General features: G+C 51.5%; 1 protein-coding gene and 1 long non-coding RNA gene across 2 annotated transcripts in view; one reads left to right on the top strand and one right to left on the bottom strand.

Annotated features, from left to right (window-relative positions):
- Positions 1-20,929, top strand: part of ASAP3 (ArfGAP with SH3 domain, ankyrin repeat and PH domain 3) — a 47,439-nt gene extending 26,510 nt beyond the window's left edge. The window contains 22 exon segments of the mRNA XM_043909209.1: positions 7,218-7,329; positions 7,561-7,646; positions 8,064-8,139; positions 8,313-8,399; positions 8,582-8,691; positions 9,850-9,919; positions 10,237-10,324; positions 12,194-12,242; positions 12,363-12,553; positions 12,635-12,768; positions 12,985-13,079; positions 13,266-13,443; positions 14,752-14,837; positions 14,997-15,112; positions 15,733-15,800; positions 15,893-16,000; positions 16,129-16,324; positions 17,182-17,407; positions 17,952-17,980; positions 17,983-18,041; positions 19,391-19,967; positions 20,134-20,929. Of these exon segments, the coding sequence (XP_043765144.1) occupies positions 7,218-7,329; positions 7,561-7,646; positions 8,064-8,139; positions 8,313-8,399; positions 8,582-8,691; positions 9,850-9,919; positions 10,237-10,324; positions 12,194-12,242; positions 12,363-12,553; positions 12,635-12,768; positions 12,985-13,079; positions 13,266-13,443; positions 14,752-14,837; positions 14,997-15,112; positions 15,733-15,800; positions 15,893-16,000; positions 16,129-16,324; positions 17,182-17,407; positions 17,952-17,980; positions 17,983-18,041; positions 19,391-19,465 (2,239 nt within the window). The 3' untranslated portion in view covers positions 19,466-19,967; positions 20,134-20,929.
- A 1,296-nt stretch (positions 20,930-22,225) lies between these two features.
- Positions 22,226-25,016, bottom strand: LOC122698329. The gene is made up of 3 exons (XR_006342315.1): positions 24,817-25,016; positions 24,405-24,537; positions 22,226-22,421 (listed from the first exon to the last, which is right to left on the bottom strand). It is a non-coding gene; the product is annotated as an uncharacterized LOC122698329 (long non-coding RNA).

Raw genomic sequence — 25,016 nt, 5'->3', positions numbered from 1 at the left:
GGATTTAGAGGTTCAGAGAGGTTAAGTTACTTGCCCAAGACCATACAGTTAGGCAGAGGCAGAGCTGGGACTCATGTTCAGTGATCCTCTTTCTGCAACACCAGGCAGTATCTGTAAACATTTAGTTGGACACAGAGGAGGAAAGGCCATACCCAGGCCTCTTGAGTGCACCAACCGGGTTTCTCACTAGCTGCTGGGATATTATGGCGACAGAAGGAGCCCCAGGTGCCCAGTGACCAACTCTCCCTGAGTGGGGACTCCTCAGGCTCTGCCTTCTAAACTCTGTCCAAGTCCCGGCCCCAGCCCTCTGCCCCGGCCCAGCCAGGCCCACTGAACCTCAAGGCACTGTTTACTCTTCTTTGTAAAACATTGGCTTCTCTTGCATTTTTCGAAAGCAGTATGTGTTCATTGTGAATAACTTTGGAAACTATGAGGAAGTAGAAGGGGAAAAAATTTAAGTTATCCTTAGGAGAAGATTAGGACCCTGCAGGGAGATATCTAGCACTCTTCCATTGTTAGAATTTTTTTCATAGTGTGGGTAGCACTGTAATTTCATCATTTTTAAAAAGTGGTGGAAGGGGAGTTCCTGGGTTAGGCTGGTGGTTAGGACTTGGTGCTTTTGCTGCCGTGACCCAATTCAGTCCCTGGTTGGGGAACTAAGATCCCACAAGCTGTGCGGCTTGGCCAGAACAAACAAAAACGTGGGGGGAGGGGAAAGGACCGAAAACCCGGAAGAAGAGCCTTCAGTTCTTTTCTTTCTTTTTTTGGACATTCATTTTTATTTATTTGTTTATTTAACTGTGCCGGGTCTTCATTGCAGCATACAAACTCTTAGTTGCGGTATATGGGATCTAGTTCCCTGCTGCTGCTGCTGCTGCTAAGACACTTCAGTCGTGTCCGACTCTGTGCGACCCCACAGACGTCAGCCCACCAGGCTCCGCCGTCTCTGGGATTCTCCAGGCAAGAACACTGGAGTGGGGTGTCATTTCCTTCTCCAATGCATGAAAGTGAAAAGTGAAAGTGAAGTTGCTCAGTCGTGTCCGACTCTTTGAGACCCCATGGACTGCAGCCTACTTCTCTGGCTTCTCTGTCCATGGGATATTCCAGGCAAGGGTACTGGAGTGGGTTGCCATTGCCTTCTCCACTAGTTCCCTGACCAAGAATCAAACACAGGCCCTTGAATTGGGAGTGTGGAGTCTTAGCTACAGGACCACCAGGGAAGTTTTGACCCTTCATTTCTAAGCCTAAAGTATTAACATCTATCTAGTCATTTTTCTATGTGTAAAGAACTATTTTTTCAGAATCAATATCATAATAATTATACTGGGGGGGTTTGCTTAAAAAGACATCATGACCATCTTTCTACATCATTACATATTTTTATACAATGTTACATTATTACTATTATTTTTTTGGCTGCACTGCATCTTCGTCGCTGCGCTCAGGCTTTCTTTATTCGTGGCAGGCGGGAGCTCCTCTCTCGTTGCGGTGTGTGGACCTCTCATTGCGGTGTGTGGACTTCTCATTGCGGTGTGTGGACCTCTCATTGCGGGAGCTCCTCTCTCGTTGCGGTGTGTGGGCTTCTCATTGCGGTAGCTTCTCTCGTTGCGGAGCACAGGCTTTAGGGTGTGCTGGCTTCAGTAGCTGTGGCACACAGACTTAGTTGCCTGTGGCACGTGGAATCTTCCTGGACCAGGGATTGAACCTGTGTCCTCTGCATTGGCAGGCGAATTCTTCATCACTAGGCCACCAGGAAGTCTAATAAGGTCGCTTAAATGGGTGCACTGTGTCTCAACATATGCACCACCCACCATGTGTTTAATCTGCCCCTGTTGTTCGGGAGGCATCCTTGGAACTACATCCTTGCTCCCACCCATGATTATTTCTGTAGAACCTTTCCAAGAAGTAGTTCCTGGAGCTTTATTGTTCTTCAAGCTCCCAGCACCACGGGGACCTCCCTGAGTCCGACGGAAGGCTGAAACGCCTCCTCCACCGGGGTCTCCATGTGCGCCCCAGCTGTGGGTGTAGAGCTGGTGGTGAAGGATGTGAGGCTGTGATGGGCGCGGCTACCCGTTCTCATCAGAGGCCCGGGGAGGGGTGTGGACACGCAGGCCGAAGACCTTTCTCTTTATGATTTGGTATGGGATCACATAGCCTTTGTCTTCCTGGGTTACCCTGACTGAGCCCCTAGCCTTTCAAGACATCATCCACTCCAACGATCCCCAAACCCCTGGGCCACAGACCAGTAACAGTCCTGATAGGAACTGGGCTGCGCAGCAGGAGATGAGTGGCAGGCAAGAGAGTGAAACTTTATCTGCATTTACACCTGTTCCCCATCGTTCATATTACCACCTGAGCTCCGCCTCCTATCAGATCAGCGGCAGCATTAGGTTCTCATGGGAGGGCAAACCCTAACCCTCAAGTCAAGGCAGAATATCCTGAGATTGCCACAGAACAGAAATAAAGTTGCACAATAAAGGTAAGGCGCTTGAACCATCCCCAAACCATCCTCACCCCTGGCCCGTGGAAAAATTGTCTTCCACAAAACCTGTCCCTGGTGCCAAAAACACTGGGGATCACCGATCTACTAAATAGAAAGAATAAGCACTACGTTGCTGACCTCCCCCAAGCAGCTGGGCTTTTCCCAGATTGATATATTGATCTTGCATGAGGTTTCATTTAAAGAAAAGACTGTGGAACGACGGCGAGAGAGGTTTGGCTGAGGGTATGCAGTGAGTTATCAACAGGGCCTAGGCTAGAACCCGGGATTTCTGAGTCTGGTGCGCTTCCTGCCACCCCACGTAGCCTCCTGTCTCCTCCTCATGTTACATAGGTTGAGCCATATGTCCTGGCACAGGTGACTGTGTACATTCCTTTTATGAGGGCTTCAGGTGTAGCTGGATATTAGCAAGCCAGAAGTTGCTGTGTAACTCCACTTCATTCTTACCAAACCAGTCTGGGTAGCAGCTGCAAGGACCCAGGGTCCTGATAACATCTGCTGATTAGCCACCAGGTTCTCACCCACGGGTTCTTCCTATAGGAGGGTCCCCTCCCCACCTGGGGCGGCTAAGAAAGGCATCCCAGGCCCTGGGCAAGGGACACAGTTATCTAGGCTATTCCATTTTCAGGGGTGTTTCCTCATCTGAAAAATGGAGCCAACATTACTTTCCAGGGTTGATGTGGAGATGAAATGAGATGCAGTACACAGGCAGCGCCTGGCACTGCAGTTCAACACGTACTTATTTGCCCTCTTGCTGAGCCAGAACTGGGGCCAGAATAACAGCATAGGGTAGACAGGCAGAAGCCCAGACCTCTGCTCCTAGCATTTCCCCCACCAGCCTGGGATCTGGGGCCATTACCTCCCTTCTCTGGGTCTCAGCTTCACCTTCTGTAAAATAGTTTCTGACCGTGATCTATCAGAAGAGACACTGTGACCGTCACCACAGGCAGGGAAGGAGGGATGGAATGAATCTGAGCCACAGCGTTGGCTGCCAGCACCCTCCCTAAGGCTCTAGCGTCAGGCCGACTTGGGTTCAAGTCTTGGCTCTAGTTCTTAGCGGCTGTGTGGCTTGGACAAGTCACTTATCATTTCAGCCTCAGGCTCCTTGTCTATAAAATAAAGTCATGATTCCTGCCTCACGGGGTTGTTGCTTTAGTGTGTGAAGGATCTAGCAGAGCACACAGCACAAAATTATCACTTAAAAATAATTATTAAGGGACTTCCCTGATGGCCCAGCAGCTAAGACTCCATGCTTCCAATGCAGAGGGCTTGGGTTCATCCCTGGTCAAGGAACTAGATCCCACATTCCACAACTAAAGATTCCACATGCCTCAACTGAGACCCAGTACAGCCAAATAAATAGATCTTTTTCAAAATAAATATTAATAATAGCAGCTAATACTTATACTTCCTTAAGAGCTTCCTTTGTGCCAGCTGCTGTGATAAGCTCCTTACATCAGTTATCATTCTTGGAAGGGAAAGGGGCTGTCATCCCCAATTTCTAGGTTGAGTAGTGAGGGGAAAAAAATACCACCACAATCCCTGCCTTAGTGGATCCCACTGGCTTGTTAGCAAGAAGAAAGTCCCAAAATAATGAAAATACAAAGTAAAAGTGCCCTAGTGATGGTATCAGCAGAGGCGGCAGAAGAGAGGTGGTTTTGTTTGGGTGGAGAGAAGGGTGATTGGAAAAGGCATCACAGGAGAGATATTCAAGGGGTCAGCTTGGCAGGTGCACGGTTCCTTTTGATTCCTTTCCTCTCCCATCTCCCCCGCCCCTGCCCCCGACGTCCTCACTCTGCTGGTACCTGTTTCTCATCCCCTGGATCACATTAGACAATGGCTGTGGTCCCCTTCTCCAGTTGTCTCTGTCTTCTTAGTAACTGGCATTTCAGCACTTTCCACTATTTTATTTCACTCCTGCTGCAACTCCATTCAAAGGAAATTAAAAAAATATTCTTAAGGTTTGAAATGTTTAAGAAACACTGGTGATCCTTTGAGGACAGGGAGGGAATGGAACTTGTTATTTTCTTGGTGGGGGAGTGTGTGTTGCAATAAAAGCACTCCCAGCTATTAGTGTGAGGTGATTAGTGTGATTAGTGTGAGGTGAGGTCATCTTGGGTGACTATATCAGACTTTGTAGGGAAATCTCTATAATTACCATAGCTAAGGCTGAAGGACAGAGCTATGATAATTCACAAGGCCCTGTATCATACTTTACGGCTTATCTTCATCCTGAACTAAATAGCCTCTATCCTTTAATCTCCATTAGACCCTGCATAAAAAAAAAATTATTGGAAATGAAAGTCGTGTCCGATTCTTTGCAACCCCATGGACTATACAGTCCACGGAATTCTCCAGGCCAGAATACTGGAATGGGTAGCCTTTCCCTTCTCCAGGGGATCTTTCCAACCCAGGAATAGAACCCAGGTCTCCCGTATTGCAGGTTCTTTACCAGCTGAGCCACAAGGGAAGCTCAAGAATACTGGAGTGGGTAGCCTATCCCTTCTCCAGGGGATATTTCCAACCCAGGAATAGAACCCAGGTCTCCCGTATTGCAGGCAGATTCTGAGCCATCAGGGCAGCCCTAAATAGGAAGTACCCTACACTGAAAAAGAGTATCTGAAGGAATCACCAGGTTATTAGTCTAATCATCAGTGTTATTAGCAGCATCATAGTCCTGCCATTTATTAACGGCCTTACCACACACCAGGGACTGTACTAAATGTTTCCAATGTGTTAGATCATTTGAGACCTAGGCAGTATTAGCCTTATTTTTGGAAATGGGGAAAGTGAGGTTTAGAAAGATGCATAAAGGTTAAATAAGCAAGGGAGCTGCCATAAATCCAAAATCCACATTTCTAGCCACTGTACTGGGCTTCCCCATCCTTTTTTAACAGCTGCATAGTATCCCTATATGTGGCCATAGCATAATTTATTTAACCACTTCCCGTTGATAGATATTTAGCTTATTTTTCCATTTTCCCTGTTTACAGACATGGTAACAGTGGAGGCAGGAGCTCCCTTTGCCCTCCCCCTGTTTCTCTGCCCCCTCAGTCCCCTGTCCTGCTTAATGAGCTGCCAGGCTCATTGCTGCTCAGGCCTAGCCATCGCCTGTCTCTCTGCTGCTCATCTTCAGATCCAAAAAAAAAGCATCTGCCCTGACCCCCAAGCCTGTTCACAGGGTCAGTCCCCACCTAACTCCACTCCACCTAACTCTTCTGCCACAGACTCCCTCTCGGGGTATTATAAAGCCTTAGGGAAATGAAGAATCACCACTTCAAAGAAAATTAAAGACAAAACCACTAAAAACCCTGCAAAAGCCTGCTCTTAGAGCAGTGGCTTTCGCCCAGGGGTGATTTTGCACCCCCACCCGATCCCCCAGGAGACGTTTCTGGTTGTCACAACAAGGGAGATGCTCGTGGCATCTAGTGGGCAGGGGTCAAGGATACCGCCAAACAGCCTGTATTCACAGAATGGCCCCCACATCAAAGAAGTATCTGGTTAAAATGTCTGTAGTTCCAAGGTTGATAAACTGCTCTTCAGGTCTCCAGAGACAGATTGTGCAAATAAGCACCATCCCAGAGGTCTGAAGTCAGTAAAGCCTAGAACTTAAGACTGAGAACTCAGTCTAGGCCATTGCTTCCTCCCTTTATAGATGAAAGACCTGCAGCCTAAAGAGGCCTCTAACACAGCTGCGGTGTCTTCTGTGTGTTAAGTCTTTTGCATCCTTTATCTCATCTGGGTACAGATAAAAAGCCCCATTTTCCAGATGTGGACACTGAGGCTTAGAGAGGGGAAGTAATGCAGGTGTAAGGTTATCCCACGTCTGTCTTCTCTGACACTCACTTGGAAGCAAAACTTATGCAAGTTGTCTCCTTCACACAGGCTCATGCGTCCAGCCCCAGGTGTGGAAATACTCTCCTGGTTGGGAGTGGGTGGTCTAATGGGTGTGGGATTTCCAGGAAACTATTTGCCCACAGTTCCACCCAACCCCAAACAGGGGAAACCACCAATCCTGAGATCAGTAGGGGAAGGCCCCGCTTACTCTCAGCTACAGGGTGGGAAGTGCTTTTTTCACCTACAAAAGAAAAGAATCAAGGTTTTCTAAGCTCTAAATGGAAGCTCTGTGGTTCAGAAGACCGAAGGCACCTCGTGGTGCCTTCTAACCCCCATGGTCCTAAATCCCTTCCAGCAAACTCTAATCCCAATCCCACCTGGCGCTGTGGGAGCCCATCCGCTCCCTGCATAGAAACCCTTAACTCCTTCCTATTGCTCTTGGGACAAAGACCAAGAACCTCAGCAAGGTCCGAATCAGGCCCTGTGCGGTCTGGCACCTGGAAGCACCTCCCTCCATCCCTGCTGAGCCCCATCTCTCCTGCCTCCAGGCTGTCACGTGGTCTGATCCTCCCACCCAGCCCTAGCTTCCTTAGACTTCAGATCTCAGCTCCAGCATCACTTCCTGAGAGGCCAGATGAGGTTGGATGCCCATTTTACTCTCCCCTCACTCTCTGCAAGGCTGTGATTTGATTCATGTCTTTCCCCGCTGCCCGCCTGTAGGTTCTCTGCATCCACCTTGCTGCCCATTGTCCCCTAAGAGCTGGCACAAAGGAGGGTCCCCCTCACCTGGTGTGCCCGCACAGAGAGCAGCATGTAGGGATGATGGGACATGCAGGGGCTTAGGGAGAGTTGTTCAGGCCTCTCTTTCCTTGGGGTCTAGGGCCAGGCTGGAGAAGGAGAGGGACCGGGCCAAGGTGATAGGAGGGAGCACCGGGGAGGTGGCCCAGGACACGCAGAGAGAGCGCCGCGTCTTCCAGTTGCACATGTGTGAGGTAAGGGGGGCCCCAGGGCGAGGGCGGGGTGGGGTGTGCCTTCCAGTCTACATCCCTGAACCCTCAGGGGCCCAGTCACAGTCTTAGCCCAGGTCCTGGCCAGATGGCCCTTGAGATGTCACCCAGGTTCAGTCCTGGCCAGAAGGATTAGCCTGGGATGGAGACAGCAGCCTCTTGTCCCCAGGATTCTGTCTTGCTCATGTCACACGCTTTGCCCTGCCCTCTCCCCAGTATCTGCTGAAAGCCGGGGAGAGCCAGATGAAGCAAGGCCCTGATTTCCTACAGAGCCTCATCAAGTTCTTCCACGCTCAGCACAAGTAGGTTCCCCCCATGTCCCACCCCTATCCCCACAGTCTCTTGCCCCTTAACCCTTCAGGCGACCCAGAACAGGGTCATCCCCAGTGTCTGGCGGACCCTCGAAGTTTCTACATGTGAATGTACCTCACTGGTAATGCTTTTTGCAGCTGCTGTTTATTGAATGTTCACCAAGTATTGGGCACTAAGTACTGTACACACCCCCCTGTGAGCAGCTACTGATATTATTCCCATTTTACAGATGCAAAAACTGAGGCTCAGATTTACTAAGATCACATAGCTAGAAAGTGGGATCTGGACCATCACACTGTACCACCCCCAGGTGCCCTGGGATCTTTAGAGCTCCTCCTCTCATACTTCATCTCACATTTTCATCTCTCTCGCTCTCTCTGGTCCCGTGCTTGGCCTCACACTCTTAGCTTTTTCCAAGATGGCTTGAAGGCAGCTCAGAGCCTGTCCCCCTTCATCGAGAAGCTGGCAGCCTCGGTACACACAGTAAGTCGGGTTGCACCCCAGAGTGTGTAGTCAAGCCCTCTGTCCTCCTGGGAAAGTCTGTGGCTGTGGAAGAGCTGGCTCCTGCCGAGAGAGCGAGGCTGCTGCTCTGGGCATGAGCTCCGTGCCTGGCACAGCTGCCAGCTGATAACCAGGTCCTGCCCTTCATCCCATAGCTGCGTCAAGCCCAGGAGGAGGAGCTACAGAAGCTGACCCAGCTCCGGGACTCCCTCCGAGGGATGCTGCAGCTCGAGAGCAGAGAGGTCAGCCCCCAAATCATCCCCGAACAAGTGCCCACCCCCCACCCAGGCCCACCCTGGAGGGAGGGAGAGAAAGGAAGACCCCACAGGGTCCCCTTGAAAAGGTCTCCCTGAACGAGACTCCTGTAGAACAGGGCTCTTTGCCCCACATGCCCTGAGGTCTCCTTCATGTGTCCAAGCAACAGGAGAGTCTGAGCCGGAAGAACTCAGGAGGTGGTTACAGCATCCACCAGCACCAAGGCAACAAGCAGTTTGGGACAGAGAAGGTCGGCTTTTTGTACAAGAAAAGTGATGGGTAAGTGACTCAGAGAGCTCAAGTAACTTGCCCGAAGCCACACAGAGAGTAAATGATAGGGTTGAGGTAGGTGCCTGAAGGGCTTGTTCCTATTATTTGTTGAGGGTTCCAGGGCCCTCCATGCTGCAGTGCAAAATCATCAGAATCCTGGGCTCATGAACTTCTGCTGAACGTTGCAGTTCTTAATGTAAAGAAGGAGAATAGCAGCACCAAACACTTTTTGGGCAGTCTCCATGGCCTCACTCTTTTTTTTTTTTTCATGGCCTCACTCTTAACCGTTGTAATATACTGAATATGCCTGGACATGAAAATGTTGGCTGTGCCTTGCTCCCTCATGTGAAAAACAAAAATCAGGCTGTAAATGCAAAAGCCTTTATGGGATTCATTCATTAAATTTTTTTACTAACTAGTCAGTTTTCATCAGAGAAAAATAACTTGGTTAAACCAGTTAATATTTACCTCTTATAGGAAAAGTGTTAAGTAGCTTTGACTATGGATTTGCTTATTTTATTTTGCATGCTAAGTTGCTTCAGCCGTGTCCAACTCTTTGCAATCCTGTGGACTGTAGCCTGCCTGGCTCCTCTGTCCCTGGACTTCTCCAGGCCAGAATACTGGAGTGGGTGGCCATGCTCTCCTGCAAGGGATCTTCCCGACCCAGGGATTGAACCCACATCTCTTATATCTCCTGCATTGGCAGGCGGGTTCTTTAACACTAGTGCCACCTGGAAAGTCCATCTTATTTTGGGAGTCTCAGTGTTTATCTTACTTTGTCTTTAACCATAATTCATCTCTCGTGGTCAAGAGCCTATTCCTTCTCTCAGACTAGGAGGTCCCTAAGGTTGCGAGCTGTGTCTCTTCCATCAGACTGGAAGCTCTCAGAGGGCCAAGGTCACATGGTCCCCTTTAGAATAAAGACTCCCAGGGAGTGGGGCTGTTTCCCCTATCTGACTGGGAGCTTTCTAAGGGCAGGGCTGTGTCTCCTTCATCAGAAGGGAGCCAGGGAGTGCGGAGTGTAGGGGTCGGAGTCAGGGGACTGAGAAGGTAAAGAAGTGGGACTAGAGGTCATACAGGTGGGGTCGGAGACCTGGTCCAGGACCTTGTTCACTGATATTAGGTTTGAGCCTTGGGTGATGGTCTTTCTATCCCTCTGGGCCCTAGAATTCGAAGAGTCTGGCAGAAAAGGAAGTGTGGAGTCAAGTATGGCTGCCTGACCATCTCACACAGCACGGTGAGGCCTGGGGGGTGGGGGTCTGAGGGCATGATGGTCCTCTCCTCCTGGTGTTCAGAACAGATAGGTGACAAGCCCTCCCTCTAAGACGTGAACCTGGATCCAGGGAGCTGGAGACCCCCTGCAGGAGGAAGGATGGGCTCCAAAGCCCCCAGGCTGGTCTTGGTCCACCCTCCACATCCTTGAGATGCTGGGAGAGGGGAGACATTAACTGGAACACGATTATTATGCCCATTTAACAGATTGGGAAACTAAGGCCTCAGAGTTTGGGAGGCCCAAAGGGTAACTGTACATCCTCCATCTGCAACTTCCCACAGATAAACCGGCCCCCAGTGAAGCTGACCCTGCTGACATGCCAAGTAAGGCCAAATCCCGAGGAGAAAAAGTGCTTCGACCTGGTGACCCGTGAGTAGTCCCTGCCCCCTACACCTCAACTGGCCAAGGCTTCTCTAAGAGACCAGTCAGTCCTGGGAGGCCCCAATTAGGGCTCTGTGTCCAATTCCACAAGTGAACGTGAAAGTCACTCAGTTGTGTCCGACTCTTTGCAACCCTAGAATTCTCCAGACCAGAATACTGGAGTGGATAGCCTTTCCCTTCTCCAGGGGATCTTCCCAACCCAGGGATCGAACCCAGGTCTCCCGCATTGTAGGCAGATTCTTTACCAGCTGAGCCACCAGGGAAGTCCAAGAATACTGGAGTGGGGGTAGCCTATCCCTTTTCCAGGGGATCTTCTGGACCCAGGAATCAAACCAGGGTCTCCTGCACTGCAGGCAGATTCTTTACCACTGAGCTACTGGGGAAGCCCCAAGTGTTTATCAAATAGCCTACTACAGGCATACAACTTTTTAAGCCCTGGACAGGCTATTTAAAGGCTTCACCCTATATCACATTAAAGATTAAAATGCACCACATGCATGCATGCATGCTTAGTCACTAAATAGTTTTCTGACCACATGGACTGTAGCCCACCAGGCTCCTCTGTCCGTGGGATTTCCCAGACAAGAATACTGGAGTGGGTTGTCATTTCCTTCTCCAGGGGATCTTCCCGACCCAGGGATTGAACCCTCATCTCCTGCATTGGCAGGCAGTTCTTTACCACTGAGCCACCAGGGAAGCCCAAAATATATCTACACACCACTCTGAATATGATTATTTCTGTAAAACATTTAAATGGATTTGGGTAATTTGGCTTTCAAAATTATTATTACTTAAAAATGTTCCATTTTCATCGTTTGGAGTCTTTGGTGACAGGCATCTCACGGGGGCCAGCACAGGCTGAGAAAGACCTAGATCTGATCCTTGGCGAGCTCTGCCTGGCAGGGGTGTGATGTGGAGACCCAGGACTGCAACAGGATGGGCAGTGTCCAGAAGAGAGGTGCAGATAGAGCCCCCTCAGAGATTAGAGGACAGAAGTCCTGCCCTGCCTGGGGGAATCAGGAAAGGCTGCTGGGAGAAAGAGCTCTAGAGTCTGACCTTGAAGAACCCAGAACATCATGTGTAGGGAAGGACATTTCGGGAGACAGGACCCGGTGTGGTGAAAGGCATGGAAGCAGGAGGGTGGACCCACCAGTTTAGCCAGGGTGCAGGGTTCACATAGGAGCAGTGGGAGACGAAGCCTGGGACTTTCTCTTTTTTAATTTATTTATTGTATTTATTTGGCCGTGCCAGGTCTTAGATGCAGCAGGTGGGATCTAGTTCCCTGACCAGGGATCGAACCTGGGCTCCCTGCATTGGGAGCGTGGATTCTTAGCCACTGGATCACCAGGGAAGTCCCTGAGAATACCTCTTAAAGATTTGGACCTTCTTTCCTGGAAGGAGGGAGCCATAGGAGACCTTGGAGCAGTGAAATGGCGTGATCAGGGCAGAACCTTGGGCCCAACCATCTGGCAGCTGGTGCAGGCTGAGGGGTGGGGGGTGACAGGCCAGGAAGGCCAGAAGGGAGGCTGTGGACCTGGGGCTGAGTGGGAAGGTGGCTGTATGTTCAGAGGATACTCTGCTTGTGGGCTGAGGGGGGTCTTGTGCCCTGGGAAACGGCGCCTGACCCTGGAAGCTGGTTCACACAGAGGGGTGGAATTGGACTTTGAAGGAGACTGCTGAGAAACTGCCCCCTCTGCTGGCCACTGTCATCACCCTCCCCTGGTAGCCTAGCCGAGCCTGGCCCTCAGGGACAAAAGCTCCCTCTGGACCCAGCACTTGGGATGAGACCTTCCCGGGCCCAGGGAGGTAAGGCCAGCAGGATCCCTGTGGCCCAGACAACCTCTCCTCTCCCCACAGACAACAGGACGTACCACTTCCAGGCGGAGGACGAACATGAGTGTGAGGCGTGAGTGCCCCCGCACGGCCAGCCTGGGGGTGGGGGCGGGGGCCAGCCTCCGGGCCTGATGCGGAAGCCCCCCAGCACCGGCGGCGTCATACCCACGCTGTGGCTCGCCCGGCTCCGCAGGTGGGTGTCAGTGCTGCAGAACTGCAAGGACGAAGCCTTGAGCAGTGCCTTCCTCGGGGAGCCCGGCAGCGGCCCGGGGCCCTGGGGTGCCGCCGGGCCGGACGGGGAGCCCCAGGACCTGACCAAACTGCTCATCGCCGAGGTCGAGAGCAGGCCGGGGAATGGCCAGTGCTGCGACTGCGGGGCTGCAGGTGCGGCGGGGCGAGGAGAAGCGGGTGGAAGCGGAGGGGCGGGGCCCACGCCTCTAAGGCCCGAGTGGCTCTATTTTGCAGACCCCACCTGGCTCAGCACCAACCTGGGCGTGCTCACCTGCATCCAGTGCTCGGGCGTCCACCGCGAGCTGGGCGTGCGCTTCTCACGCATGCAGTCCCTTACCTTGGACCTGCTGGGGCCCTCGGAGTTGTTGGTGAGGGCGGGGTGGGGCGGGGCCAGACGGGGATTCAGGGCGGGGCCTGGTTAGGGGGCGGGGCTTGGGCCGCTTTATCCCCAAAGAGGCTGGTCAGGGGCGGGGCCTGGACGAGGAGGGAGGCTGAGGGGCGGGACCTCTGGAGGCTCAGTCTTTCATGGGTGGGTGCTGTCCTAAGCTCCGGATCTCAACCCTATCACTTTCCCGCGAACTCAGCTGGCCCTGAACATCGGAAACACTCGCTTCAATGAGGTCATGGAGGCCCAGCTGCCCTCGCACGGCGGCCCTAAACCCTCAGCTGAGAGTGACATGTAAGGAGATTCTCAGGTGGGGGCGGATGCCGGCCGGGGAAATTCTGCTTCCCCAGAACCCAGGGAGAAGTCTGGGGAAAGAGAGGAGCCTCCGGGCTGGAAGAGTCCAGGACATGTGGGATGGTCTCAAGGGTCAGCCGGGTGGAAACAGTCCTTGCTCTGACATCCCGCGGTTATTTTTGGCAGGAGCGCCCGCAGGGAGTATATTGTGGCCAAGTATGTGGAACACAGGTTTGCCCGGAGGTCCACGCCCGAGCCTCAGAAACTCTGGACAGCCATTTGCAACCGGGATCTCCTGTCTGTGCTGGAGGCCTTCGCTAATGGGCAAGACTTTGGACAGCCACTGACAGGGCCCGAGGGGCAGGTGAGAACCTTCTCCAAGGACCACTTACAACCCAGACACAATTAGCACATCCTGTCCTCCTCCAGGACTGGCTATTACTCCCCCTGCCCCCACCTCTGTGTGTGTGTGTGTGTGTGTGTGTGTGTGTGTGTGTGTGTGTGTGTGTGTGTGTGTGTGTGTGTGTGTGTGTGTGTGTGTGTGTGTGTGTGTGTGTGTGTGTGTGTGTGTGTGTGTGTGTGTGTGTGTGTGTGTGTGTGTGTGTGTGTTAGTCACTCAGTCGTGTCCAACTCTCTGCAACCCCATGGACTCAAGCCCACCAGGCTTCTCTGTCCATGGAATTCTCTAGGCCAGAATACTGGAGTGGGCTGCCATTCGTTTCTCCAGGGGATCTTCCCGACCCAGGGATCGAACCCAGCTCTCCTGCCTTGGCAGGTGGATTCTTTACCATCTGAGCCACCAGTGAAGCCCGGGCCCCTCTCTCACATCTGCTCAAACCCCGCCCATCAGAGGGGTAAATGGGAGAGAGCACAGCTTCAGTCAGGCAATCTTGAGGCCAGATCCTGGCTCTGTCTTTTCCTAGCTGTGTGCTCCTGAGCAGGTTACTTAACTTCTCTGAGTCTTTTTTCCCTCATCTGTAAAACAGGTTAATGACAGCACCCACAAGGTTGAGGTGAGAATTAAGTCATGTATGACAGGGCCTGGTGCATAATATATGTGCAATAAATGGTAGAATCTTTTCTTTTTTTCTTGAAAAGCCTTAGAGATGGGTAGGGGTAGTGAGATCAGAGCAGGGGAAGACCATCGCATTGGTGACTCCAGTAACAAACATCACGTGAGCCGGGAAGGAAAGGATAACACAAGACTTTTGGAAGATTAAATGGACACTAATCAGACATCAAAAATTGGGCGCCTTGTCTTTGAGCCTCCTGCCTGATATCTTGGTGGGGCTGTCCAGGGGTCAGGGTGGGTGCAGCACTTAGACGGGTAAGAATTTGGAGCAACTTACATGCAAATGAGAGCTGAGAGCTCAAGGTTATTTGAGGTCTTGGGGGTCATGAGAGGGAGGAGCAGAGAGGAGTGCAGGGCCAGGAACCAAGTTTGGGAAACACCTTCTCCTGGAGGAGGAGGAGGTGGAACTGCTGAAGGAAGGAGTGAAGGAATGGCCTTGCACCCCACTCCGAAACCTGAGGTTTCCCCATTCAGTCTCCTCTCACTGGGGTTCTGGCCCTTTCATATCTGGAGGTGTCAGGGGGCAGCAAGCGTTCAAGAGGGTAATGTTGCGGGGGCAGGTGAACTGGGGGAAACTCAGAGGTGTGGACATGTATTCAGGCACCTGGAGAGCTCGCCCTGCACCTGGCTATCAGAGTCGCCAACCAGGCCTCACTGCCCCTGGTGGATTTCATCATCCAAAATGGGTGAGAACCTTCCTGCCCATCTGCCCACCTCCTCATACTCCCCTTTCCTTCCTCTTTTCCCCATCTCCTCCTTCCTCTCCTCTCCCTCTTTTCCCCCTGACTCTGACCCCCTCACCTGTCTATTCCCTTCCTACCTCCCTGACCCCCCAACACCCGCAGTGGTCACCTGGATGCCAAGGCTGCTGATGGCAACAGCGCCCTCCACTGTGCTGCCCTCTACAACCAGCTCGACTGCCTCAAGCTGCTGCTGAAAGGGAGAGCCTCGGTGGCCACAGGTGGGGCTCTGACAACTCCTCCATCAACCCCCCATTCCTGACTACCCCAATGGGGGACTTCCTGCCTTATTCCCAGACATAGAGCACTTGCAGAGTCCAAGCACTGCAAATGGACTTTGTAGACAGACTTGGGCTCTAATCCTGGCTTGCTTCTGACCACCTTTGTGATGTTGGGGTTTGTCTGTTCATCTCTTGAACCTCAGCTTCTTCATCTGTAAAATGGGAATGAGATCACTGACCTAGAACACCTGCTAAAAGGATAAAATAAAATGTTTCTGAAAGTACCTAGTCAAATAAACATTAACTAACTCTGAATAATAGTGCTTATAACAGCTACAATTTACTATTTAATGTGTACCTGATAATGTGCCAGGTTTTCTATGTACATTAACTAATTTAATCTTTACAACAACCTCATCAGTAGTTAGTATCATACTCATTTTATAGATGAGACAATTAAGGCCCAGAGAGGTTAAGTCACTTGTCCAAGGTCACACAGCCATGAAGTAGCAGAGCCAGGATTAAAACCCAGACAATCTTGATTCCAAAGACTCATCTTAACCTCTAAGCTGTAATGCCTCTTTGACCCTAACCATGACCCCTGCCTTTATCCCTCCCAGTGAACGAGGCAGGAGAGACGGCTCTGGACATAGCCAGGAAGAAGCAGCACAAGGAGTGTGAGAACCTGGTGAGATCTAGGGAGGGAGAGGGAGTCCCTGACCCCTTCTCTCTCCACTGAGCCCCTGGCCTTCTGAGCCACAAAGGCTTTGTGTTTGGCAGCTGGAGCAGGCTCAGGCCGGGACCCTCACCTTCCCCTTGCACTTGGACTACCCCTGGGGAATTTCCACAGAACCTGGCTCTGACAGTGAGGAGGATGAGGAAGAGAAGGTGCGTCCTAGCCTCTCGGGTCTCCAGACAGCCCAAGGGAAGAGTCAGATGGGCCCTGATGTGAGGAGGGGCAGGGCTGAGCGTGGGGAACCAAGGCTATCTTCCCTACCACAATTTTGGCCCAGCAGCGCTGCACACTGAAGCCCCCAGCCCAGGCCCGCTGGACCAGTGGGAGGCTGGACATCAGCAACAAGACCTATGAGACCATCACCAGCCTGGGACCAGCTGCCCCTAAGAGCCAGAGTGAGGATTGCCCCCCACCTTTGCCGGTCAAAAACCCTTCTCGGACCATGGCCCAAGGGCGTGTGGGACTCGCCAGCGGAGGTATGGTTGTTTGCCCAGAAAAATGCTCTGATGCCCTTCATTGAGGGCCTGCTATGTGCTGGGGGACTGAGCTAAGAGTGCTGTGTTAGTCCATGTTATCCTCACTATCACCTGGCAGGTAGGGGTTATCATCTCCCCCTTACAGGTAAAGGCAGAGAGATGTTAAGTAACATGCCCAAGATCCCACAGCTAAACCCTGATGTGGGCTTCAAACCCAGGTATGTCTTATTCCAGACTCCTCAGTGCTTCACTTTAATAAAAGAGAGGGAAGAATGTTTTGAGCATCCACTGTATCTCAAGTCCCTTGGGGTCTACTGAGACACAGACTAGAGAGGGAGATAAGAACTGGAAGATAGGTCATTATAATATAAATGCATAGTGTGACATAGAACATAAATCCCAAAAGGAAAGAAGCAAGCTTTGCTGACTATTTCTCCAGCACCTAGCACAGTGCCTGGCTGTTGTCAAGAACTGTTGGTTGAATGAATGAACAAGCTTGTTCTGGAAACTCAGGAGAGGAAGGGAGCCAATCCTGTTGGGACTGGTGCGGGGGTTAGGAAGGCTTCCTGGAGGGGGCAGCATCAGAGCTGAGCCTGACGGATGAGCAGGAGAATCCAGATTGAGGAGAGGGTGTGACCAGCATCAAAACAGTGAGTCAGTATGGCTCTGGCCATCAGGAATGAACAGCGTGAGCCATGATACTGAAGTGTGATGGGGAAGAGTTAAGTGCTGGAGAGGTGGGAGGAGGGGGGTCCAGGGTGGGAGGGCGGATTTGGGAGAGAACCATGATAGATCCCCAAGGTCAGAAGTTCCTTTGAGTAAGTGATGAAGACAGGCTTTATCACTTCTGATTTCAGATCGTTCTGAAATCCCCAGCCTGAGTTCAGAGTCCCCTGGGGCCTCTGAGAACCTGAGCAGCCCAGCCTCCTCCTCCTCCAGCCTCACAAGCTCCGTGGAACCTGGGGGTCCCAACGAAATCCTACCCAGCTCTGAAGAGGGCCCCTGCGAGCTCCCAGGGCCCTCCCGCCCCAGCCTGACATCTGGAACCTCCCCTGCAGAGATGTATCCCCCTGTCAGGTTCAGGTTGGTGAAAGCCCACTGTGCAACATAGCCAAGTCTTCAGACTTCTCTGAGCCTTTATTTACTTCCCCACCTCTAAAGGGTGTCTGCCTGACGCCTGAGCTGCCTCCCAGCTCTGAGGCCCATGAACGATGTGGAAATGCTAGACCTTAAGTGGAGGGTGATTGGACCTCTTCCCCGCTTCACACATCTGCTTCCAAGTCTAGGGCTCAGGCTGGAAGAGTGAAGGCCTCATCCCACCTGTGTACTTGTTCTGGGGGCTCACAGTGGGATCTTCACTCTATTCCCACCTCCAACCCAGGATCCAGTCCTCCCTTCCTTGCAGACCCTTTCAGTTCGGAGTTTGGGGAGTAGACACGGGGAAATTTCCAGTGTGGAGGTCAGTTCCAGGCCTCTGAGGCCTGTGATGGACTCGGCCTGGGGGCCTCGTGGACTGACTACCCAGCCATCCCAAGCCCCAAGCCCCGCTCTCTGCCTGAGCCTCTTCCCCCAGCTCCAAGGGGCTCTCTGGGCACAGGGGTCACGTTGGCCTGTCCTTGTCTTTCAGCTCCGAGAGCACGCGCTCCTATCGGCGGGGGGGCGGAGCCTGGAAGAGTGTCCCTCAGCCCGGCAGCCTGTACCCGGAAGGAACATGATGGTAGGATATGTGGTTTGCAGGGTAGGGACAGGATGCCTGGGCTTCCCAAGTGACGAAGTGCCAAAGAATTCACCTGCCAATGCAGGAGACATGGGTTCGATCCCTGGGTGGGGAAGATTCCCTGGAGGAGGAAATGGCAACCACTCCAGTATTCTTGCCTGGAAAATTCCACAGACAGAGGAGCCTGGTGGGCTTATAGTCCATGGGGTTGCAGAGAGTCGGACACGACTGAGCGACTGAGCAGGCATGCATGCACAACAGGGTGCCTGAGAGGCAGAGTTGGTCAAGAGTGAGTGTATTAGGGCGGGAGATCTCTCTCCAGCACTGGGGGCAGTTGTTTGACCAGTCCCTTCCCTCCTGTTCCTCCTCCCCCGCTGCAGCCCTTGATGGGGGCAGTTGGGGAGAGCTGAGGCTTTGAGAGGCGGCAGAGCTGACAAGGCCCAAGTTCTGGCTGCTCCCCAGGGAAGGATAAGCAAAGCAGTGTCAGCCAGCCTGATCGCTGAGAAGAGGTACTGCTTCCCTGCAGACGAGGTAGGATTAGGATGGCTAATTAGGTGGCTAATTAGGATTAGGCTTAGGGTAGGATTAGGGTACCAGCCCTTGGTTTGCCAGACTCTCCCCTTGTACAGGAGTCTCCTGGAATCCGCTGAAACTTCTAGGCATTCAGGGAAGTGCTATCATCCTCTTGCCATGATAGCACAGCAAGAGTTAATCCAGCTCTTCCTGCTGAATCAGAGTCTCAAACAATCGCACATCTTTAGATGAGAAGCCTGGGGGTGGGCAGAGGACAGAGGCAAGCTTGCCAAGAAGGAAGCCACCTCTGTTCCTGGTTTCCCTGGGGATTCACCAGGGATGGCGTCAGTTGTCTACGTTGAAAGTAAGGGATGGGAGGAACTGGCTCTCTCTGGGGAAGCGTCATCCTCAGTCCACCAAAGGCAGGCAGGCACCAGTCACGAATGTGTGTCTATGGCCATCATCGTCCATTATCCGCCTGATGCCCGTTGTTGAGAGGTGAGAATAAGGACCTGGGCTTTGGTGTGTGGAGGTCTTGGAGAAGTGGTGTTTCACTTCTTCAAACCTCAGTTTCATTCTCTAAAATTGGGTATTTCATTCACGATGATTTCATTTACCTACCACAGAACTGTTTGAAACTGAGTGAGGTAAACAGCTGGGATATAATAAGTGCTTGTGTGCGTGCCAAGTCACTTCAGTCGTGTCTGACTCTTTGCGACCCTATGGACTGTAGCCTGCCAGGCTCCTCTGTCTGTGGGATTCTCCAGGCAAGGATACTACAGTGGGTTGCCTTGCCGAGTGCTTAGAAGATGTCGATTTTCATCCTTTCTCCCCAGGTCGGCTTCCCTGAAGGAGACGGCGCGAGGACTGGGGTTCTCCCGCCCAGTTCTGTGCAGTCTTTGCAGGACTAGCTCCTTGCTGGCTCTTGCATGCCTGAACCACCCTTGTGCTGAACCCCAGCATTCAGAGCTAGGACTTCAGCCCCTAAGACTGAGGAGCTGAGGTGTTCACGCCCTGGGTTCTCTCTGTCCCTGTGCCTCTGTGGCTGGCCTTCCTCCCTGCCATGAGCCCATGCCCCTGCCAGGAACACTGGGCCCTCCGTGTTAGGGCTGATGGTGGTTTGTTTTCCTCTATCTCATACCTGCCAGGGACAAGGGAACCCTACGTCTGGACCCTCGTGCTCCTGACTTAGCTCCAGCTGCAGAACCCTAAATCTTTCATCAGAGCAGGACTGTATTTCTTCCATCAGTCTGGGGGACTCTAACCCACCTTCATCATTCTGTAGGCCAGGGATTCTGCCAGACTAGGGACTGTCTTCTCAGTCATTCATTAGCCTAGGATTCTTTGACTGAGTTCTGGCTCTTTGTCTATTCCTGGGCCAGGCACTGCAGAGGCCACAAGAATAAGATACAGGTCCTGGACTTCCCTGCTGGCCCAGTGGTTAAGACTCTGAGCTCCCAATGCAGGGGGCCCAGGTTCGATCCCTGGTCAGGGAACTAGATCCCACATGCTGCAACTAGGACCTGGTGCAGCCAAATAAATGAATAAATTTAAAAAGAAAAAAAAAAAAAAGATACAGGTCCTGCAGCTGAGGTCCCTTTCCCAGCAGCTGGTCCCAAGAGTTCGGCCTGGGAATGGGCAGGGCCATTCCAGAGGATGGTTCTGGGCTCAGGGGCAGACTGGCAATCAGCTGGCTTACACCCGAATGGTATTCCAGTTGTCTGCAGCCTGTATCCATCCTGGGTGGTCAATGCCCATGCTGTACTGACTGTTAAATAAATATTCTGAATATCACTCCTTCTGAGGGACAGCACAGCCTTGCTGTGAACCTCTGCTAGATCCCCAGCCAGGAGGGAGGGTAGGGCTCACCCCCGATTTGCCTACTCTCCTTGATTTAGCCAGAAGGAAAGGCATGGTCTAGGATGATTATCGTCACTTCTCTCCTGTTTCTAGTGGTCAGCTCAGGAGCCTTCCAGTCTCAGGGGAAGCAGAGGGCCAAGAAAGGAGAAAGGAGAGTGATAGAAATGGAGGGTGGAGACTTAAAGGTTCTGCTTCCTAGCACCAGAAATACCACCATCGCTTTCAGGCCCATATTGGAAAACAGATACACCTAAGCCATCATCAGCCTCTAACACATCAGTTCTGTGGGCACTGGGTCCTGGCAGGGATGACGGGGACAAGCGAGGGAGGCTGGAAGATGCCAATGGCCAACGTGGCAGCCTGGCCAGGGAAGCTGGGCTGTTTACCCTGGATACCCGGCTGGTCTGTGATCCCACAGGAGCAGGGTTGTCTTCAGAGCCCCCAGTGACTGGTTTTATTCATCTCAGATCTGTTATTATTTCACTCATCTCTAATAAAGGATTTTTTGGAGTAAATTTCAGTGGTTTCATTTATGTGCTCTAAAGAGCCATAGGGAAGGGGAGAGATTCTTAGGGCTTGGAATTCTTGCTCTAGACTTGGAAAAGAGACAGCCTGGTGCAGAGCAGTAGATGGCAACCAGAGTGATTCTCCCCCCAAGGCCATATGGCAAGGCAGAAAAATGTTTTACTGTTCCCGACTGGAAGGCAATGCTGGCATCTAGTGGCTAGTGTTCAGGGCTGAGGCTCAACATCCTTCAGTTCACAGGCCAGCCCATCAAAACAATGAATTTCCAAAATGTTAATAGTGCCGAGGCTGGGAAACCACGGTGTGAGGGAAAGCACTGGACTGGGAGTCTGGAGACCTACAATGTAGCTCTGCTATAGTCCCTGGTTTGACTTCATCTCCCCTGAGACAAGGATTGGAGAGGGTAGTTTATTTGTGAGGTGGTCCCAGGAAGCACAATGAAGAAGCAGGGATGTGAAACAGATCAAAAAACAGTGAAGGAGGGACTTCCCCGGTGGTCTGGTGGTTAAGACTGCCATGCAAGGCAGGGGATGCAGATTCCATCCCTGGTCGGGGAACTAAGATCCCACATGCTGCAGGGCAACTAAGCCTGCGCGCTACAACTACTGAGCCCTTGAGCTCCAGAGCCCACGCGCAACTAGAGAGAAGTGACTACAGAGAAGCCCGCATGCCCCAACGAAGACCCCACCTGCCGCAACTAAGACCCAAGGCAGCCAAATAAATAGATAAATATATTTTTAAAATATTTATTTAGCTGTACTGTGTCTTAGTTGTGGCATGTGGGATCTAGTTCCCTGACCAGGGATCCAACCCTGGCCCCCTGCACTGGGAACACAGTTTTAGCCACTGGACCACCAGGGAAGTCCCCCAGATAAATAAATAAATATTTTTAAAAAGAAGAAAAAAAAGCAGTAAAGAGTGTGTTACTGAGCAGTTACCACCATGAGAAGTGAAGGGAACAGCTGACAGACTGTATTGATTAGAACATGTCTTCAAGTTGTCCCATGGAGACTGAAGAACTGGTGTATTTACCACCAACTCTAGTCTCTCACCGGTTCAGGGGTTCTTTCCAGGAATGCCAGTTCCTAATTCTCAACTTCCAGGCTGCTCTGAAGCCTTCAGTCAGATGCAGGAAGCTGTCAGAGATGTGTTCAGGAACCTGATGCAAAGAACTGACTCATCTGAAAAGACCCTGGTGCTGGGAAAGATTGAAGGCAGGAGGAGAAGGGAACGACAGAGGATGAGATGGTTGGATGGCATCACTGACTCCATGGACATGGATTTGAATAAACTCCAGGAGTTGGCGATGGACAGGGAGGCCTGGTGTGCTGCAGTCCATGGGGTTGCAAAGAGTCAGACACGACCGACCTGAACTGAACTGACCTCCAAGGTGGATGGATGGGCAGAGGGGAGGTAGTGGGTACCGACTGATAACGGTTGAGCAGTGCAGTCCTGGCCCTCACTGGGCCTCAATCTTCCCATCTGTACAAAGAAAGGGTAGGACTTGATGTTTTCATCAGCGTCCCTGATGAAAGTCCTGGCTTCTTTTGATGTCACTCAAGTCACAGTGGGATTTGGGTAGAAATTTGAGGAAACTCAAATCTTTTTTAAGATTTTCTTATGGGCTTTTTTACTGGGCTTTTTAAAAAATGACCAGTCCTATGTAATTGCAGACAGCTCTCTTCAACCGAGAGGGGCTTGCTTGGGGGTTAGTCAAGACTGTTCAGTCTAACCTCTTAAAAGTGGCTCCTAGTGCTTTTTATGATCAGGCCGCTCCCTCTCTGCACACTCCTCTCACCTCTGTGCTATGGCCACACCAGTTTCTCGGTTTCTTTAACCCTGACAGGCCAAACACTCTCCCTTCCGTAAGTTTTGCACATTTGGAATTCCAACAGAATTGACTTGTACCTCTCAGGATGTTCAAGGCTAAAAGTGCGTGACACCTAGTAGGCGCTCAATAAATACATGTATGAGTGAAGGTTTCTTGTTTTCTCTCTCTCTTTTCTTTAATATTTATCAATTTGGATGTGCTGGGTCCAGTATTCTTGCCTGGAGAATTCCACGGACAGAGGAGCCTGGTGGGCTATAGTCCATGAAGTCACAAAGAGTCGGGTCTTAGTGGTGGCACTCAGGATCTTTGGTCTTCATTTCACCATAGGGGATCTTTTACCTGTGGCATGTGGGATCTAGCTCCCTGACCAGAGATTGAACCTGGACCTCCTGCATTGGGAGCACAGAGTCTTAGCCACTGGACCACCATGGAAGTCCCTCTTCTCTTATTTCAACACTCTCCTCCAACCCCTTAACTCCCACTGAGCACGTCTGCCCAAAGTTTAAATTTCATTTCTTTAGAGAACATGACATGCCAAATGGTATAAAACCCCTTAGATATGTCTGTAATGTATCCTCTATTTCTTTCTGACCCTTACCCAAGTTGTGATAACACAGAAGTGATGGTGTCCATATTTGTTTAAGCTTTTTCTTATCCAGAGACTGCCTCAAGCTTGCTGGGACTGGATCTGTCTTGCTCGTTGCTTGGACATTCAGTATGTATCTGTTGAATGAGTGAAAAACCCACCCCTTCCTACCTTGGTCCCAGGTCACACAGCAGCAGTTAGAAGTTTTAGCCCAATTTTAGAAATGGAGATCTGATTGGGAAGAAAAGTTTGTTTGTTTGGGTTTTATTAGCTCTGTAGTCCTGGAGAAGTGCATGAATTGTGTTCTGCAGGACTTCAAAATGGGGCAGGCATATAAAGGAGAAAATGGCAAAGTTACAGCCAGTTACATGAGCTGTTTATCAGGAATTACAATTGGAGCTGGACAGAAGTAAAGGTGCTTATGAAGTAAAGATTGGTTGCGGTCCAAAATGGTTGCATAATTACAAGGGGAGACCTTGAGACAAAAAGGCTTGCAGCTGGCAGGTATTGTTCTGAGCACTCTGGTGATGTTCTTGGAGCTCAGACAGCTCAAAGAGAGCTTAAGGGTTTTGTTTAATCTTTTTTTTTTTCTTTTTCTATTGGGCTGCACAGTACATGGCGTGTGGGATTTTAGTTCCCTTACCAAGGAGTGAACCCATGCCCCCTACAGTGGAAGCAGAGTCTGAGCTACTGGACTGCCAGGGAAGTCCTGAAAGTTCAAGCGTTGAATGGTGCAGAAATGTGTCTGATACCAGATCCTCAGTGGCCACCCAACTCCATATTTGTATGCCTGAACTGTGATCACGCTATTTTAATTTCAATTTGTCATCAGAAGCCAGATGAGTTCACTCTGTCATCCATTCTCTAAGGTTCTCTCAGGAAAGTCTCGAGATTTCCTTTGAACACCCCCAGCTACAACTCCCCACACCGCACACACTGTGAACCATTTTTCCTGACTCCCCTCCAGGCCCATAAACACCCTCACACGCACACTGCGCACACGCACACTGCGCACACGCATAGATCATTTTCTATCAATTAAACTCACTGGTTTAGGGAGGGATGTGGGTCTGCTGGGGGCACTGGAGGGGTCCTTCCACAGGAACACGGACGTGTGCACAGCTGTGGGGGCACAATTTTGTTTCCAGACCCAATCTCCTTGGGGAGGCAGCGTGCAGACCCTGAATAAATAAAGGGCACTCATGCAACTGGACCCAAAGTTCTCAAAGTCGGGCGCACTTAGGGGTCTCCCAAGCCCTCACCCTCACTAGAAGTGCAGTTGTGGGACCAGAAATGCAAAACCTCGCTTCAACATACAAAACTGAAGGCCACGGTGGGCCTGGATACACACACATGTGCACAGGCCGTGTGCACCAATGAGTGAGAACGGGGATGGGACAGAACTGGATTTCACGATCATGCAAAAATAAGGGGATTCGAGTATACCAAATTGCCTCCACCTGGATATCGGCGCGAACTAGGTGCCCCGGGTTTGAGCTGCAAAGGTTGCAGAGAGGAGCCCTCCTCGCCTCGATGGCCTCTCTCAGGGGCCAGGGGCCGACGGCTGCCCCCACTCGCCGGGCGCCCTTCTTCCCAAATCTTCCTTCCGCTCCAGGCCCCCCACCCCGCCCCTCCAGGACCAGCCAGGCTCTCGCAGCCT

This window comes from Cervus elaphus, chromosome 8 (genome assembly GCF_910594005.1).
Source record: "Cervus elaphus chromosome 8, mCerEla1.1, whole genome shotgun sequence".
Taxonomy (NCBI): domain Eukaryota; kingdom Metazoa; phylum Chordata; class Mammalia; order Artiodactyla; family Cervidae; genus Cervus; species Cervus elaphus.
Note: the sequence above shows the minus strand (reverse complement) of the source record. Positions and strands in the feature narration are given on the sequence as shown.